Below are 13460 nucleotides of genomic sequence, written 5' to 3' on the forward strand. Positions count from 1 at the left end.
ACTGTCATGGCCAAAGCAGTGTCAAGGTTGTAAACAAGGACTAGATGTGTGAACATGGAGCATTGCTGAATTGGGCATACATGTTTCTAGTCTTCTCTACCTACGCCGGGCAGAAATAAGCACATCATTCGCTGTATGACTCTAAACAAAAGCTATGCGCGCTGTGCGTCTACTCACGAAGGCAATCCGTTCCGGTACCGCTGAACGTTGCGTCAGCTCTGCAGCGGCGAGAAGTTGATCCAGTGTGGACGTACCCGTCCTCGCACGGAAAGTCTCTCCAGACACCATAGGTAACGAATGAACCGTCCCAGGGGATTGGACCATAGTCAGCATCACCACACACGACAACTGTACGCAGAACATTGGGCACACAGACACATGCGCGGTGAAGACAAAATGGACACAACGGAAGTGTGTAGAAAAAAAAAGTATTTTTAAAAACATATACTTGCTAGACGTTGGCATGCACGATTATGCGCGACGTGGCCATTCCATGTTGTGATATTGTACTGTAGCGCATGGGAATAAGCCAGCTACAGAATGCAGCAACTAGCTTTGCTACTGTGTACAAATGGAATGGTTTCAAAACACTTTAGTATGATATTTTAGATCTAGAAGTGTCTGCCTAGTTTGCTCAGCTCATGTGCAATAGGATCTACGAGAGGCACACACGCACGCACGCACGAACGCACAGCGTGCACACACACACATATACACACACACACACATACACACACAGCGTAGCTATTATTATTAGGTCAGCCGTGCCAGTCCGGCATTAGCATGACTGCACTTACCTCTGCAGGTGGGCAGGGGATGCGACCAGGACATACCACCATCCTGGTCAGCTTGGCAAGTCATCATTGCCTGGCCCACCAGGGAAAACCCGGTGTTGCAAGTGAAGTTCACGGAACTGCCCAGCACCAGTGACCTCATCAGACGGTCGCCGTTGTCAGGAATACCAGGATCCACGCAGGACAGAGCTGTACACAGACAAAGCAAAACAGTGCCATGGCTCAAACATAGTCCAATGGCAAGGCATGGGTGAAGAACCGAGAGAGAGAACTAATACAAGTGTAGATATCACTTGACAGCGATTCGGGACAACAAATCACACTTACGAACGCATGATGGAGATGAGCCAGAAAAGACACCAGAAGGCTCGCATGTCCTCAGCGACTCTCCAACCAGCTCGAAGCCATTGTTGCAGCGGTAGCGGATCTCAGCACCAATCGTGAAGTCGTCGCCAATACGCTCGCCATTGGCTGGCTGTCCAGGGTTGGCACAGGTCACACCTGATCACACAGCACATGGAAACAGAATAAACACAGCTGAGACACTACAGCAGCATGATAGCGCAGCAGCATAAAAACACAGCAGCATAACGACATACTGACAGAATATTGCGACAATACATCAAGCAAACAGCCGTTGTAGACTGAGCACTTACGGACACAGACAGGTCGCTGCCCGCTCCACTGGCTGCTGACAAGACATTCCTGCGAGGTAGAGCCGCGCAGCATGTAGCCTGCGTTGCAAGTGTAGGACACCGACTGCTCGTACGTGAAGCGGTCACCGCGTCGTTCACCGTTATCTGGCACGCCGGGATCACCGCAATCGATTTCTGAGTTGCACAGAACAACAGGAGAGCCGTGTTAACCTACAGGCACTACAACAATAGATAGCACATCATTAAAAACTGGAACAGGGCCATCACGTTTAATATGGTGAATTGTTAATATAAAACATGATCAAAGATGATCATTTGCCCAGGGCAAGAACTGCCAAAGTTGATTTCAGACACCCTGCACACTCCATGCAGAGAAACCGGACCAGGTGGGTATGTGGAAGCCAAGCCGTCACGGCCTCCACCAAAGTGACGTACGATGAGCTTACCGGCACAGATGGGAGCAAATCCAGACCACTTGCCGTCGGCCTGGCAGGTTCTTGTCAACTGGCCGCTGAGAAGGTAGCCACGCAAGCAAGAGTAGAGCGCTTCAGAGCCGTAGGTTGTGGACGCCAGCGGCGCAATCAGACCGTTCTCCGGCACGTTCGGGCGACCGCAGTCAACAACTGTGCATGCAAAGCACACAAGACAGTGATGTTACACTGCAGTGCATAGCATGCTAGACAATATTGAGAAGGTCTAGGAGGGAATGAGCCCAAAGCATGCTAATCCCCGAGCTCTATGTATGAAGCACCACAGATCAGATTTTAGCTATGCGCCGTGCCGATATTGGACAAAGAGTATGGCCGTTGGACAAATTATAGAAATGACTGGGAATGTACTTTGGACCGGATTGAGAGCATTGTGAATGTACCCTGGACCGGATTGAAGGCATTGTGAATGTACCCTGGACCGGATTGAAGGCATTGTGAATGTACTTTGGACCGGATTGAGGGCTTTGTGAATGTACTCTGGACCGGATTGAGAGCATTGTGAATGTACCCTGGACCGGATTGAAGGCATTGTGAATGTACTCTGGACCGGATTGAAGGCATTGTGAATGTACTCTGGACCGGATTGAGGGCATTGTGAATGTACTTTGGACCGGATTGAGGGCATTGTGAATGTACTCTGGACCGGATTGAGAGCATTGTGAATGTACTTTGGACCGGATTGAGGGTATTGTGAATGTACTCTGGACCGGATTGAGGGCATTGTGAATGTACCCTGGACCGGATTGAAGGCATTGTGAATGTACTTTGGACCGGATTGAGGGCATTGTGAATGTACTTTGGACCGGATTGAGGGCATTGTGAATGTACTCTGGACCGGATTGAGGGCATTGTGAATGTACTCTGGACCGGATTGAGGGCATTGTGAATGTACTCTGGACCGGATTGAGGGCATTGTGAATGTACTGTGGACCGGATTGAGGGCATTGGGAATATACTGTGGACCGGATTGAGGGCTTTGTGAATGTACCCGGGACCGGATTGAGGGCTTTGTGAATGTACTTTGGACCGGATTGAGGGCATTGTGAATGTACTTAGGACCGGATTGAGAGCATTGTGAATGTACCCTGGACCGGATTGAAGGCATTGGAAATGTACTTTGGACCGGATTGAGGGCATTGTGAATGTACTCTGGACCGGATTGAAGGCATTGTGAATGTACTCTGGACCGGATAGAGGGCATTGGGAATGCACATGTACTCTGGATTAGATCGAAGGCAAACCGTACTTTCGCAAGTTGGCCGTGGGTTGGACCAGACGCCGGCTGTAGAGGTGGCGGTACACTCGGCGGTCGGTGCTCCATTCAGAACGTATCCACTGTTACACGAGTACTGCACTTGAGCACCGATGTGCAGGGTGCCGAGCAGACGAGAGCCGAACTGAGGAACACCGGGATCCTCGCACATCAGAGCTGCAGCGAACATAAACACGTAGCAGAGAATTACACTCACCATCACACTTCCGCATTTCGGCTTGACAACAGTGAAAACAGAGCACCGTGTACAACGCATGCTTGGCCAGTTATATACTCAGTTGAACACACTCGCAAGTTGAAACTATACATTGCACACTAATACTAGTGACAGGTAAAAACCTTTTAAAATAGAAGATTATTGGCTCAGTATCCGAGTTAAAAACCTTTTCCATAGAATTGTTATTGACAAGAAAATTTGGAAGCGAGCTAAACGTGCTTTGGACCACATGGGATGTTGCATCACAGAGAAGGAAGCATGGCAGGATCCGAAAGGCAGTGGACGGTGTGCAGCAATACGTACCCACACAGCTTGGCGCGGGAGCACTCCAGCTGCCAGTGGTGTCGCACTGGCGCACCTCGGCTCCTTGCAGTGCGAAGCCACTGTTACAGCTGTAGCGCACAGTGGAGCCGTACAGGAAGGACGTGCCCTCGGGCGTGCGGACGCCGTTTGAGATCATACCAGGGTTGGGGCAGACAATGGCTGGGTTTGGAGAAGAGCAACGGAGAAGCAAACAAGGAACAACATGAGTCACATGACACCATCACACCTCCCCATGATATAATACAGTTGGCTATGAGCGACAACACAAAGTACAGAGTTTCGCCGATTTCAACGAAAGAAACACAGCACCCATGCTGCAGGATAACATGCAGAAAAATTAGGTGTAAGTGTCGTCTTGCACAAAATTAACACTCATTGGGCTCATGAGCGTTGCCGAACAATGTAATATTAATTAAACGGAACTTACGAGCACAAACTGGAGCACGACCACTCCATGCACCGCTGGCCTGGCACTCTAGGACATTGCTTCCCATCAAGCTGTAACCCTGCGAACAGCGGTACTCCACCTCTGCGCCGTACGTGTAGATATTACCGGAGACGCGGCCGTTAGGAACATCTGGCGGTCTGCCGCAGTCCACCACTGAAGGAGAGCAATGAACATAAGTGACAATCATTACAATTGTAAGCATCCCACATGTATGCAACAGCAACCCACAGTAGCATTTCAAAAGGTACAACTGTCATAATACACCCGTGATGGCGTGTTGATAAGGACTACCATGAAAGTGCATTGATTGAGCCACACAAAACAGTTAATTAATGCTCTGGATCATCATTGTTTGGATAAATACTGCATGCACAATACAGCAAAGTACGAGCACGTACGTGTGCAAGTGGCCGGCTCTCCGGACCACGTCGAGTCAGCTTCACAGGTACGGGTTTGCGAGCCCTGGAGCTTGTAACCGGGGTTGCAGGAGATCTCGGCAACGTCGCCAAAGAATGCGGTCGGTGCAATTACAACACCATTTTCAGGTGCCTTCAGCTCAGCACATTCGGTTGCTGCAGGCAAGACAGTACAGGCATAACAAAGCGAGGTCATGTCAAAGGAAGAAAAAAAAGCAAAGCAAAAGACTGAACACCCAAACCCGACAGAACTGTGTGATCTCACTCGTCAAGCACAGGGTATGATTGTCCATCAACCATGGTGCAAGCAGCTGTTTACTAGAAGCCCAAATCACCCTTCAACATGAAGTTTCCAATGACTGTTATGGGTGTGAGGTCAGGGGCGTCTGACACGCTACGGTCACTACGGTATGACCGCACCACGTCTTGCCGTTGGTATCCAAAAAAAAGAAATGAAATGCTATGATTCTGGCTCCAACATTTGAAACTTGTAGTGGTGTGCCCTGGATTGGCACCTACAAAAACGGATGACCGTGCCATCCTAGAATACCTTCCGATGCGCCTGGGAGTACTTACGCTCGCAAAGCGGGGGCTGCGTCGTCCAGAGAGAGTCTGTGCCACATCGAACACTGCGCTCGCCTTCGAGGCTGAAGCCGGGATCGCACTGGAAGGAGACTTGCGAGAAGGTCGTCAGGTTGGCCATGTCCATGTCGCCATTGTTGACTGCTGACAGTGTGGGACACTCCATCGCTAAAAGAAACACAGACACCAACAAAGGCGCAAAAGAAATGTGAAAAGAAATATATTTTAAACCGCTAAATTGCACAGTGCATCCTCACACCAGAGTAGTAAGACAATATCATCCATGTCAGTAACATCTGCATGTACGGGGCCCTAACCAACATGATCAAGTCAAACGATCAGAAGAGCTAGGATGAACCAGACTTACGGACGCAGAGTGGCATGGACTCGTCCCATTCACCGCAGGCCGTGCAGCGACGTGTGCCAGCACCGCGCAGTTGGTAGCCGTCGTTACAGGTGAACGACACGGTGGCCTGGTAGCTGTATGGTGATCTGCCCGCTGGCGTGTTGAACGATGCAACACGGCCGTTCATCGGAACACCTGGGTCTCCACAGTCCACAACTGAAGAGCAAGCAACAAACAAACGCTAGGAGTAAGAATACAACCAACCAAAATGATTGCATTAGGGCAGCCCAAGGGACTGAAGGCAGTGAAGCTAATATGGAACAGCTTTCCGAAATCAAATCACACTAGAATCAAAGCTAGTTGATACAGTAAATGCTATGAAATAGACAATTTATCGCAAGGCTGAATTATACAGCAGCCACATAGCAGATTAGAGGCAGCGAAAGACATCGATGTTGACCTGCAGTGCTACTACTGATGGCTAGTTCTAGCGAAAGCTATCGATGGAGACCTGCAGTGCTACTACTGATGGCTAGTTCCATGCTTACCGACACACTGGGGTGTTTGGCCGGACCATTGACCGCTGGCCTCGCACATACGGGCCTGGCTTCCGAGCAGCGTGTAGCCAGTGTGACAGGAATAGGAGACCTGGGAGCCAAGGTGAGTGGTGACGCGGTACCGATCGCCGTTAATCGGCGCAGCCACATCTCCACAGTCGATGGCTGCACAGTACAGCACATGCACAGCATAGAACAGAGCGAAACATTCAGACCAAGTGCCACACATTGCATTGTAAGGAGCCGTCACAGTATGCTAAATTGCAACACATAATACACTTGAGTTTGTATACAATTGGATCAACTTTGACAATCACATTCTTCATAGAACGTTGTGTTAAGAGGTTACACAGAATCTGGACAATGAAAGAACTACTTACGCTCGCAAGTAGGCAGTGGTCCACTCCAGCGACCGGAGGCCAAGCAGGTCAGGACACGTTCGCCGCGGAGAGTGAATCCATCCTCGCAGGCACCGAACGTGACCCTGCCGTCAGGATACGTGTATCCACCAACGCCCTTGATTTCTTTCAGGTTCTGCACAGTTCCGGGTGGGCCACAGGAGATGGCTGAAGAACAAGCAAGACCAGAAACTCTGAGTCACCCACCCATGAAGAAAGAATAATACAATAACCAGAAGTAGCGCACCAACCATCTCACTACATCCCTAAGACCAGTTGTCCACGGCTACTCTCAAAATAAGAAAAAAAAGGAAATTTCCATCTCCGTTTCCAACGGAACTCCCGATGGCCGCTAACTCCCAGAATATTCCAGGGGCTGACAGTGGGGCGAGGGGGGGGGGGGGGGGGTGAGGGAAATCGTCTCACAACCGCTGGGAGAAGTGTCGCAAGCCCTATCCGTCACATCCATGCCACCCTAAGTCACCCTGTATAAGGTTAAATTAAATTCTTCCACCGGATGGTCCTTGACGGCAGGTCAGGGTGCTCAATGAGAGTGCAGGCAGATCAGTACTTCAGAGCTTTCTCACGCACACACACACAAGGTCCGGTGGAACGCGTCTTCTACTCGGAGAAAATTCATCCAACAATAGTATGTGCAGTTGGGTGTGCAAAGTTACCTGTGCAAGATGGTACGGAGCCAGACCAGTCACCGGACGCCAAGCAGATTCTCTCGTCGTTGCCGTTCAGAATGTATCCGCGCTGGCACTGGTAGTTGGCGTGCGAGCCAAACGTGGTGGAGCTGACCGTTCGCACTGCATTATTGGTGCGGCCTGGATCTCCACAGTCAACCACTGCAAACGCAGAGCACAGAGGCACAAATAGTATCACTTATACATGGAATAATCATGAACAGGAAGATAGGTCTCACACAAGAATTAAGAAATACAACCCAACTAACAAAAAATTACTTTATTTACAAGTATAAACACATTCCATAAAAGGGAAGAAAAATGCAATGCTTTGCAGAGCTAAGTGAACAAAAGAGTGTCATTAGACATGCCACCACTTACATCGGCAAGTCGGTGGCTCTGCGGACCACATGCCATCGGCTTGACAGAGAGCAGACTGGGCGCCAGTCAGAGCATAGCCCATGTTGCAGGAGAATCTGTTCACACGTGTGCACAGAAACCAGTCGAAAAAAAACCAAACTTAGGAGTTGCGCAATGGCAAACATGAAAAGCGGAACCGCCAGTTGAAAGACGGAGAGTCTATGCTACACACAGATATGCTCCACATGATCCAAAAAGGTTGCAAAGAGAGGAGATATCATTGACACTGCAGCTTGTCCAATACATGTACTTTGAAGAACATAGTATCGCATGGGGTAATGCCCCCGTCACTCACCGCGCAATGGAGGAAAACGATGTGGTTGGAGCGCTGGAACGGCCATTTCTTGGGCGACCAGGAGTACCACAGTTGACAACTGTAGCACAGGTGGGAAGTGAAAGCACGCAAGAATGTCTGCACAGGCTCACGCATGACATTGCAGCCAAGAGAAATTATTGACAAAGTATTACAAAGTACATGAAAAACAAAGACAGAAAAACAGTTGATCATAATGTAGTGGTTTTAGACAATGGTGACAATGATGACACCCAGTACAATGACGCCATCACTTCATGAAGCTTACGCTCGCAAGTTGGCTTATTGGAAGAGTAGACGCCACCGGCAAGACATGTCGCTACGGACTGTCCGATCATGCGATAACCTTCGTTACAGGTGTACGTTACTTTGGAGTTGAGAGCGTAGGAGTCGGCGGAGCGGCCGCCATTGTCGGGTGCACCTGGGTCCTCGCAGCGAACGGCTGTGGAAAGAAAAAGGATACATTGGACATGAAAACACTTTGAAACTGAATTACACCACCTGGACACTTCTCAAAAGTATACATGTACCAAAATATTGAAGCTAAAGCACAGAAATGTGTTATGGCCTTCACAAACAAATTATTGATGACTAATACTGAGGAGAGTGGGAGGCAAAGCAATCATAGTCCCTTCAAAGCTATGTCGTACTTACGGACACACATGGGAATAGGCTTGTCCCAGGTGCCGTCAAAGCTACAGGTCAGCACGGCGTCTCCACGCAGCATGAAGCCGTTGTCGCAGCTGAAGGTGACGGTGTCGTGGGGATACGGGTTCCTGTGCGGGCTGACTACACCGTCGGCAATATTACTCAGACGGGGGCACTGGCGATCTACATGTTCAACAAGAAAAATAAGTTAAAAAAAGTAAGTCAACATGTTGAATACTAACTAAGGAATGCCGTTATCGAGCCAGTGTTGATATACAGTCAGACTACATTTGTGTCGATGCAGTCCTCCGCAAATTTCCAGCCAGCAAGAGAAAAACAATACTTGCAATGTACTACAAGTACACGAACATACAAACTACGATTCACACAATCTGCACACATGTGATGTGCTATCAACAAGTAGTCTCCTTACAGCGGCATGTAGGCTTCTCAGAGAAGGTGGGCACTGAATCTCCCTGCTCCAGTCGGCAGATGCTGATTTCTGGTCCGACCAGCAGGTATCCCTGTGTGCAAATCCACTCGATGGCGCCACCAAGAGCATTGCCACTCTGTGCACCACGGAATCCATTCTCAAGGTTACCGGGATCCTCGCAATCTAGGATGATCGACACAAGACAGCAGGTTATAAATCAGACAAAGGCCAGCTCACATCATTGATTTCATCCTCGCAGAGGAAACAGAAGAGAGAGTACAAGATGGGCAAGGAGTGAGCAGTCATCAGAGCCTAGGGAAAGCACCTAATTCGAGAGCTATGCAGAAGGATACATGTGGATGCAACTTCTTTCCGGAGTTCGCATAAGCATTTCTAGCACACCTCCGCACCACTAGAACAAACAATACCCCTGAATTGCTCTCCGTACAGGGTTCCGTATAAAGTCTAGCAATACGGCTCTCCCAACTCCCAAGCAACACTGCACCGATTGTGGCTGGTGTAAGGTGCGAGAAAGAATCTGCCTTGGGCAACGGCAAGTACAGTTTACTCCGTTCAATCACTTACTGCAGGTCATGAGGTTGCATGGCTCGTCTTCATGCAGTGCCGGGCAAGCAGCGCCGAGCGGACCGGCCGTGGCGGTGACCGTACGAAGACGACGGCGAGTGCCAGCACCACAGGTGGCAGAGCACGTTCCCCAGTCTTCCCAATCTGAAACCAGGCAATCTGCACACCAAAACAAGCAACAAACACACACGGAGGGAACTCACCACCAGATGAGACCAAAATCATGCCGGCCGCTGTACAACTAGCAACATGCCGTGTTGCAAAAGTAGAGCTGTTCATTAGAACGAACTCAGTCCAAAATCAGTACAACAGATGATAACTGAACACTCACCTTGGTTGCAGGCTTCGTCTTTGACACACTACAACAAACACAAAACCAAGACCACAAGAGCAATACTCAAACAAACCTTCATCTTACCCAGTGAACAGAACCAATTTTACTCAAACAGCACGTACTCATTCAGGGTGGAACATTACTCAGAGACAACCAGATCGAATACAAAGGGAGCGACAAGCACTGGTTGACGAAGGCCACTCACCTGCCACTGTCCATTGGAGCAGAAGAAGAGTTTCTTTGTTTCAGGATCATATAGGGTCTTGCCAGAGTTGGCTGCTGTGCAGGCTGGAGCAGCGGAGATGAGAGTCTGCAAACAACATGAAACAAGTACACCAGAAATTATTATCGGAACATAGTTATTATTGAGAGTTTGCAGAGTGAATGGGAAGAGAACGAGTCTGCTCTGAAACCTTTTTTCCTAGTTATTATTTTCATGAAAAATTGGCACCAAGAGAATCAGTAGCAAGCAAACAACTAGAAGTTTGTCCAAGAAACAAAGTACACCGAAAGCCAACAGCACTTACTTTTTCGATGTAAGGTCCATATTCTCCTTGTACACCCTGCAGGAGAGCAACACATCATGATGGACAACAATACACTAGTTTAAAAACATGATGCGTGCACACACGCATACACACACACACACACACACACACACACACACACACACACACACACACATACATCCACGAACACACGAATACACACACAGACAGACAGATACACACACACACGCACGCACGCACACACGCGCGCGCATACACACACACAAACACACACACACACACACACGGATGGATGAAAGAAGGAGCACAGATGCAGTCAATTGCAAAGTGACATGCAATGTTTTACTTGGTCTGTGTGCGTGTGTGTGTGGGGGGGGGGGGGGGGGTGCAAGTATGGCACACAATCCACTTCACATAACACAGCCTAAATAATGCACATTGAGCACTCCCTGGTATGTAACAGTTGTACAACATGTACCCGGCCACTTATGCGCCAGTCAGTGCACGCAAACTTTACCTCTGATCCTGTATCGCCGTCTGCGCCAACAGCTCCAGTTTCACCTTTGTTACCCTGTGGACCAAGAAAGCAGAGAACAAAATACTACTCTACTCCGCCGCACTGTGAGTGTACAACGTATGGCTGTAGTCTAATGTAGACTTCGAAGAACATGTACATGTGCTTGTGCACAAGTACATGTACATACATGTGCTTGTGCACAAGTACAAGAAGTAAAGTTCGCACATCCGCATTACCACCGGCTATACAATTGTGTTGAGAAACACAACCAGTAATGTCAAGGTATCCTGATACAGAGATTACGACAAAAACAAAATACTCGCAAAACTCCTCTGCACAAGTCGATGAGAATGCAGATAGCGGCAGTACATTGTACTCACTGTGTCACCCTTAGCTCCCATAGCACCCGTAGCACCGGTATCACCCTGCACACAAAACATACCAATTCAGCAAAGTTGAAGGACGGTAATTCGGGTTTCGTACGCTCTTGCCTTTCCACTTTCCACGCAACTCGAGTATAGCATGTAAGGAAACACAACATGCCTCTTGCAGCAATAGGGGGTGGTGTTGATGACCAGATTCCACGTGGGCACCATACGGGACGGGGCGGAAGTACATTGTAGATATCAAAGGAGCATCTTCGAAGTCAACTATGTGAAACTGATGATCTGCACTGTTGGTCAAACATAGCAGGGACGTATCCAAGGGGGAGTGGGTTCCGCGGGTTCCGAGGAACCCCCTAAATTTTGCAAATGTACCACTGGAAACCATATACATGTACATTACATGCATCAGCTATTCAGTTTTGGTTAACACTGGAAACCCCCTGTGCAGATCTCTGGATCCGCCCCTGCATAGTGTCCTCTGGAAGTCACACTCAATGTACACCAGCTAGTGAATAAGCACACTACAAAAAGACACTACACTGAACTAATTTCAAGCACCTCCGTGGACAGCAGCTTACCATCTCGCCAGTCTCTCCATCAGCTCCGAATATTCCTTCAATACCCTGCAGACGGCAGCAAAAAGCAGCGAAACGTAACTCGCATGTTTAATTAAAACACTGTCATTACTCACCTGTATGACGATGTCTCTGCGTCCAAGGCATAATAAAACCAGATTGTCTAAATATGCGAATATATTGAACCCCAATTCCTGATTTCATGGTGTGAGTCAGCAGATTTTCTAATGGGAGCTAAATATACAGCGCGAGTCAGCGAGTCTAATGGGCGCTATGCATGCAGCGCGAGTCGCTGGTGCAAGTGCAGTGTTGTGCCATGACTTTGCCAAAGCATCCCAAACTGACAATGTAATCGCGCAACCTGTATGTGTACAGTTCTTACCATTGCACCACGATTTCCTCGCGGACCTCTTGAGCCACGTACACCCTTGGAGCCTTGTACTCCCACTGCGCCAGTGAGACCGGCAAGGCCAGGAATTCCTTTAGCTCCATCAGGACCATCATTGCCATCATGACCCTATTTTCACAATGCACAGACAGCCAGACAGCCAAACACACGTGTAGCCGCACATACACACATGCACGCACACACACAGCTCGCAAAATAAGTCTGTGACCATTGAGCAGCAAAATGCACAGCCGCCCTTTCCTACAGGTGTGTGCAGCTCTCCCCAGCAGCAGCCAGAACCTCTGCAGAAGTTGATCGTATCACAAAAAATATCACATGGTTCGTAAAGAGAAGTGTCTGTATCCTAGCAGGCATCGCCAGATCTACACCACAGATTCCCGGTACACTTGAATACTCCTTTTTCCAGCCTTCCGGGACACGGCCCTGGTCCGCAACTGGAAACCATTGGGAACTCAGAACGTACACGAGCAGTACATTCATGCATGATAGACTGTTATTTCATTAGCGGTAGAGCACTCCTGTATACGGTACACGCACGGCCTTCGCCGTTTGCGCTATATGCACAGCTCACTGGATTTTACGTGGGAGTACGGGGCACAGTACGTTCTGTACAGGTGTAAACTCTCTCAGTGTCTTGCACCTCAATCAGGGGCTATGCACAGCTACTCTTCAGCACAGCTGTTCTGATTCTTACCTTAGCACCCGTTGCTCCATCAACTCCGGGTGTTCCGTCTACACCGGGATCGCCGCGGCGTCCCTGTACGGATCACACAGAGGACGAGGAAAGTGGGATCATGAATCATTCCAGCGCAGGCAGGAATCCCTTTTCTGATAGTGCATGCCTGCAAATACTGTCGTGTCCATCAACACTAGCATATCCTCTAGCAACTAGCACTGTTGCGCAACGGGTCTAGAGTGAAAGACTTTTCATGGCTTATTTATGTTGTTCTTTAGTTTTATTGTGTAGTGGTTTAGTCTTGACTTTGTTGCATTGTTTTGGTTGCATGTGCAGTCTTCTGTACATGTATACACCATGCAACGCTTACGTCATCGTCGCGCGTGCAACATTATTTCGTGCGCATGCTCATTATATACTGCCGCAACGTTTGTCCTTTTCTTTAGTTATCAGTTTTGCCTCGT

General features: G+C 48.9%; 1 protein-coding gene across 1 annotated transcript in view; it reads right to left on the reverse strand.

Moving 5' to 3' along the window:
• LOC135808546 (sushi, von Willebrand factor type A, EGF and pentraxin domain-containing protein 1-like) overlaps nt 1-13460 on the reverse strand; it is a 37265-nt gene that overhangs the window by 16163 nt on the left and 7642 nt on the right. The window contains exons 10-37 of the mRNA XM_065321751.1: nt 13015-13077; nt 12294-12428; nt 11915-11959; nt 11331-11375; nt 10951-11004; nt 10452-10487; nt 10130-10234; nt 9922-9949; nt 9591-9749; nt 9006-9188; nt 8579-8755; nt 8193-8366; nt 7907-7985; nt 7573-7667; nt 7180-7353; nt 6485-6670; nt 6096-6269; nt 5569-5763; nt 5196-5369; nt 4602-4775; nt 4183-4356; nt 3735-3914; nt 3188-3370; nt 1897-2073; nt 1451-1624; nt 1122-1295; nt 798-983; nt 178-348 (exon numbers count right to left, since the gene is read on the reverse strand). Coding sequence (XP_065177823.1) covers nt 178-348; nt 798-983; nt 1122-1295; nt 1451-1624; nt 1897-2073; nt 3188-3370; nt 3735-3914; nt 4183-4356; nt 4602-4775; nt 5196-5369; nt 5569-5763; nt 6096-6269; nt 6485-6670; nt 7180-7353; nt 7573-7667; nt 7907-7985; nt 8193-8366; nt 8579-8755; nt 9006-9188; nt 9591-9749; nt 9922-9949; nt 10130-10234; nt 10452-10487; nt 10951-11004; nt 11331-11375; nt 11915-11959; nt 12294-12428; nt 13015-13077 — 3874 coding nt within the window. The remainder of the gene's footprint in view (nt 1-177; nt 349-797; nt 984-1121; nt 1296-1450; nt 1625-1896; nt 2074-3187; nt 3371-3734; nt 3915-4182; nt 4357-4601; nt 4776-5195; nt 5370-5568; nt 5764-6095; nt 6270-6484; nt 6671-7179; nt 7354-7572; nt 7668-7906; nt 7986-8192; nt 8367-8578; nt 8756-9005; nt 9189-9590; nt 9750-9921; nt 9950-10129; nt 10235-10451; nt 10488-10950; nt 11005-11330; nt 11376-11914; nt 11960-12293; nt 12429-13014; nt 13078-13460) is intronic.

This window comes from Sycon ciliatum, chromosome 2, assembly GCF_964019385.1.
Source record: "Sycon ciliatum chromosome 2, ocSycCili1.1, whole genome shotgun sequence".
Taxonomy (NCBI): domain Eukaryota; kingdom Metazoa; phylum Porifera; class Calcarea; order Leucosolenida; family Sycettidae; genus Sycon; species Sycon ciliatum.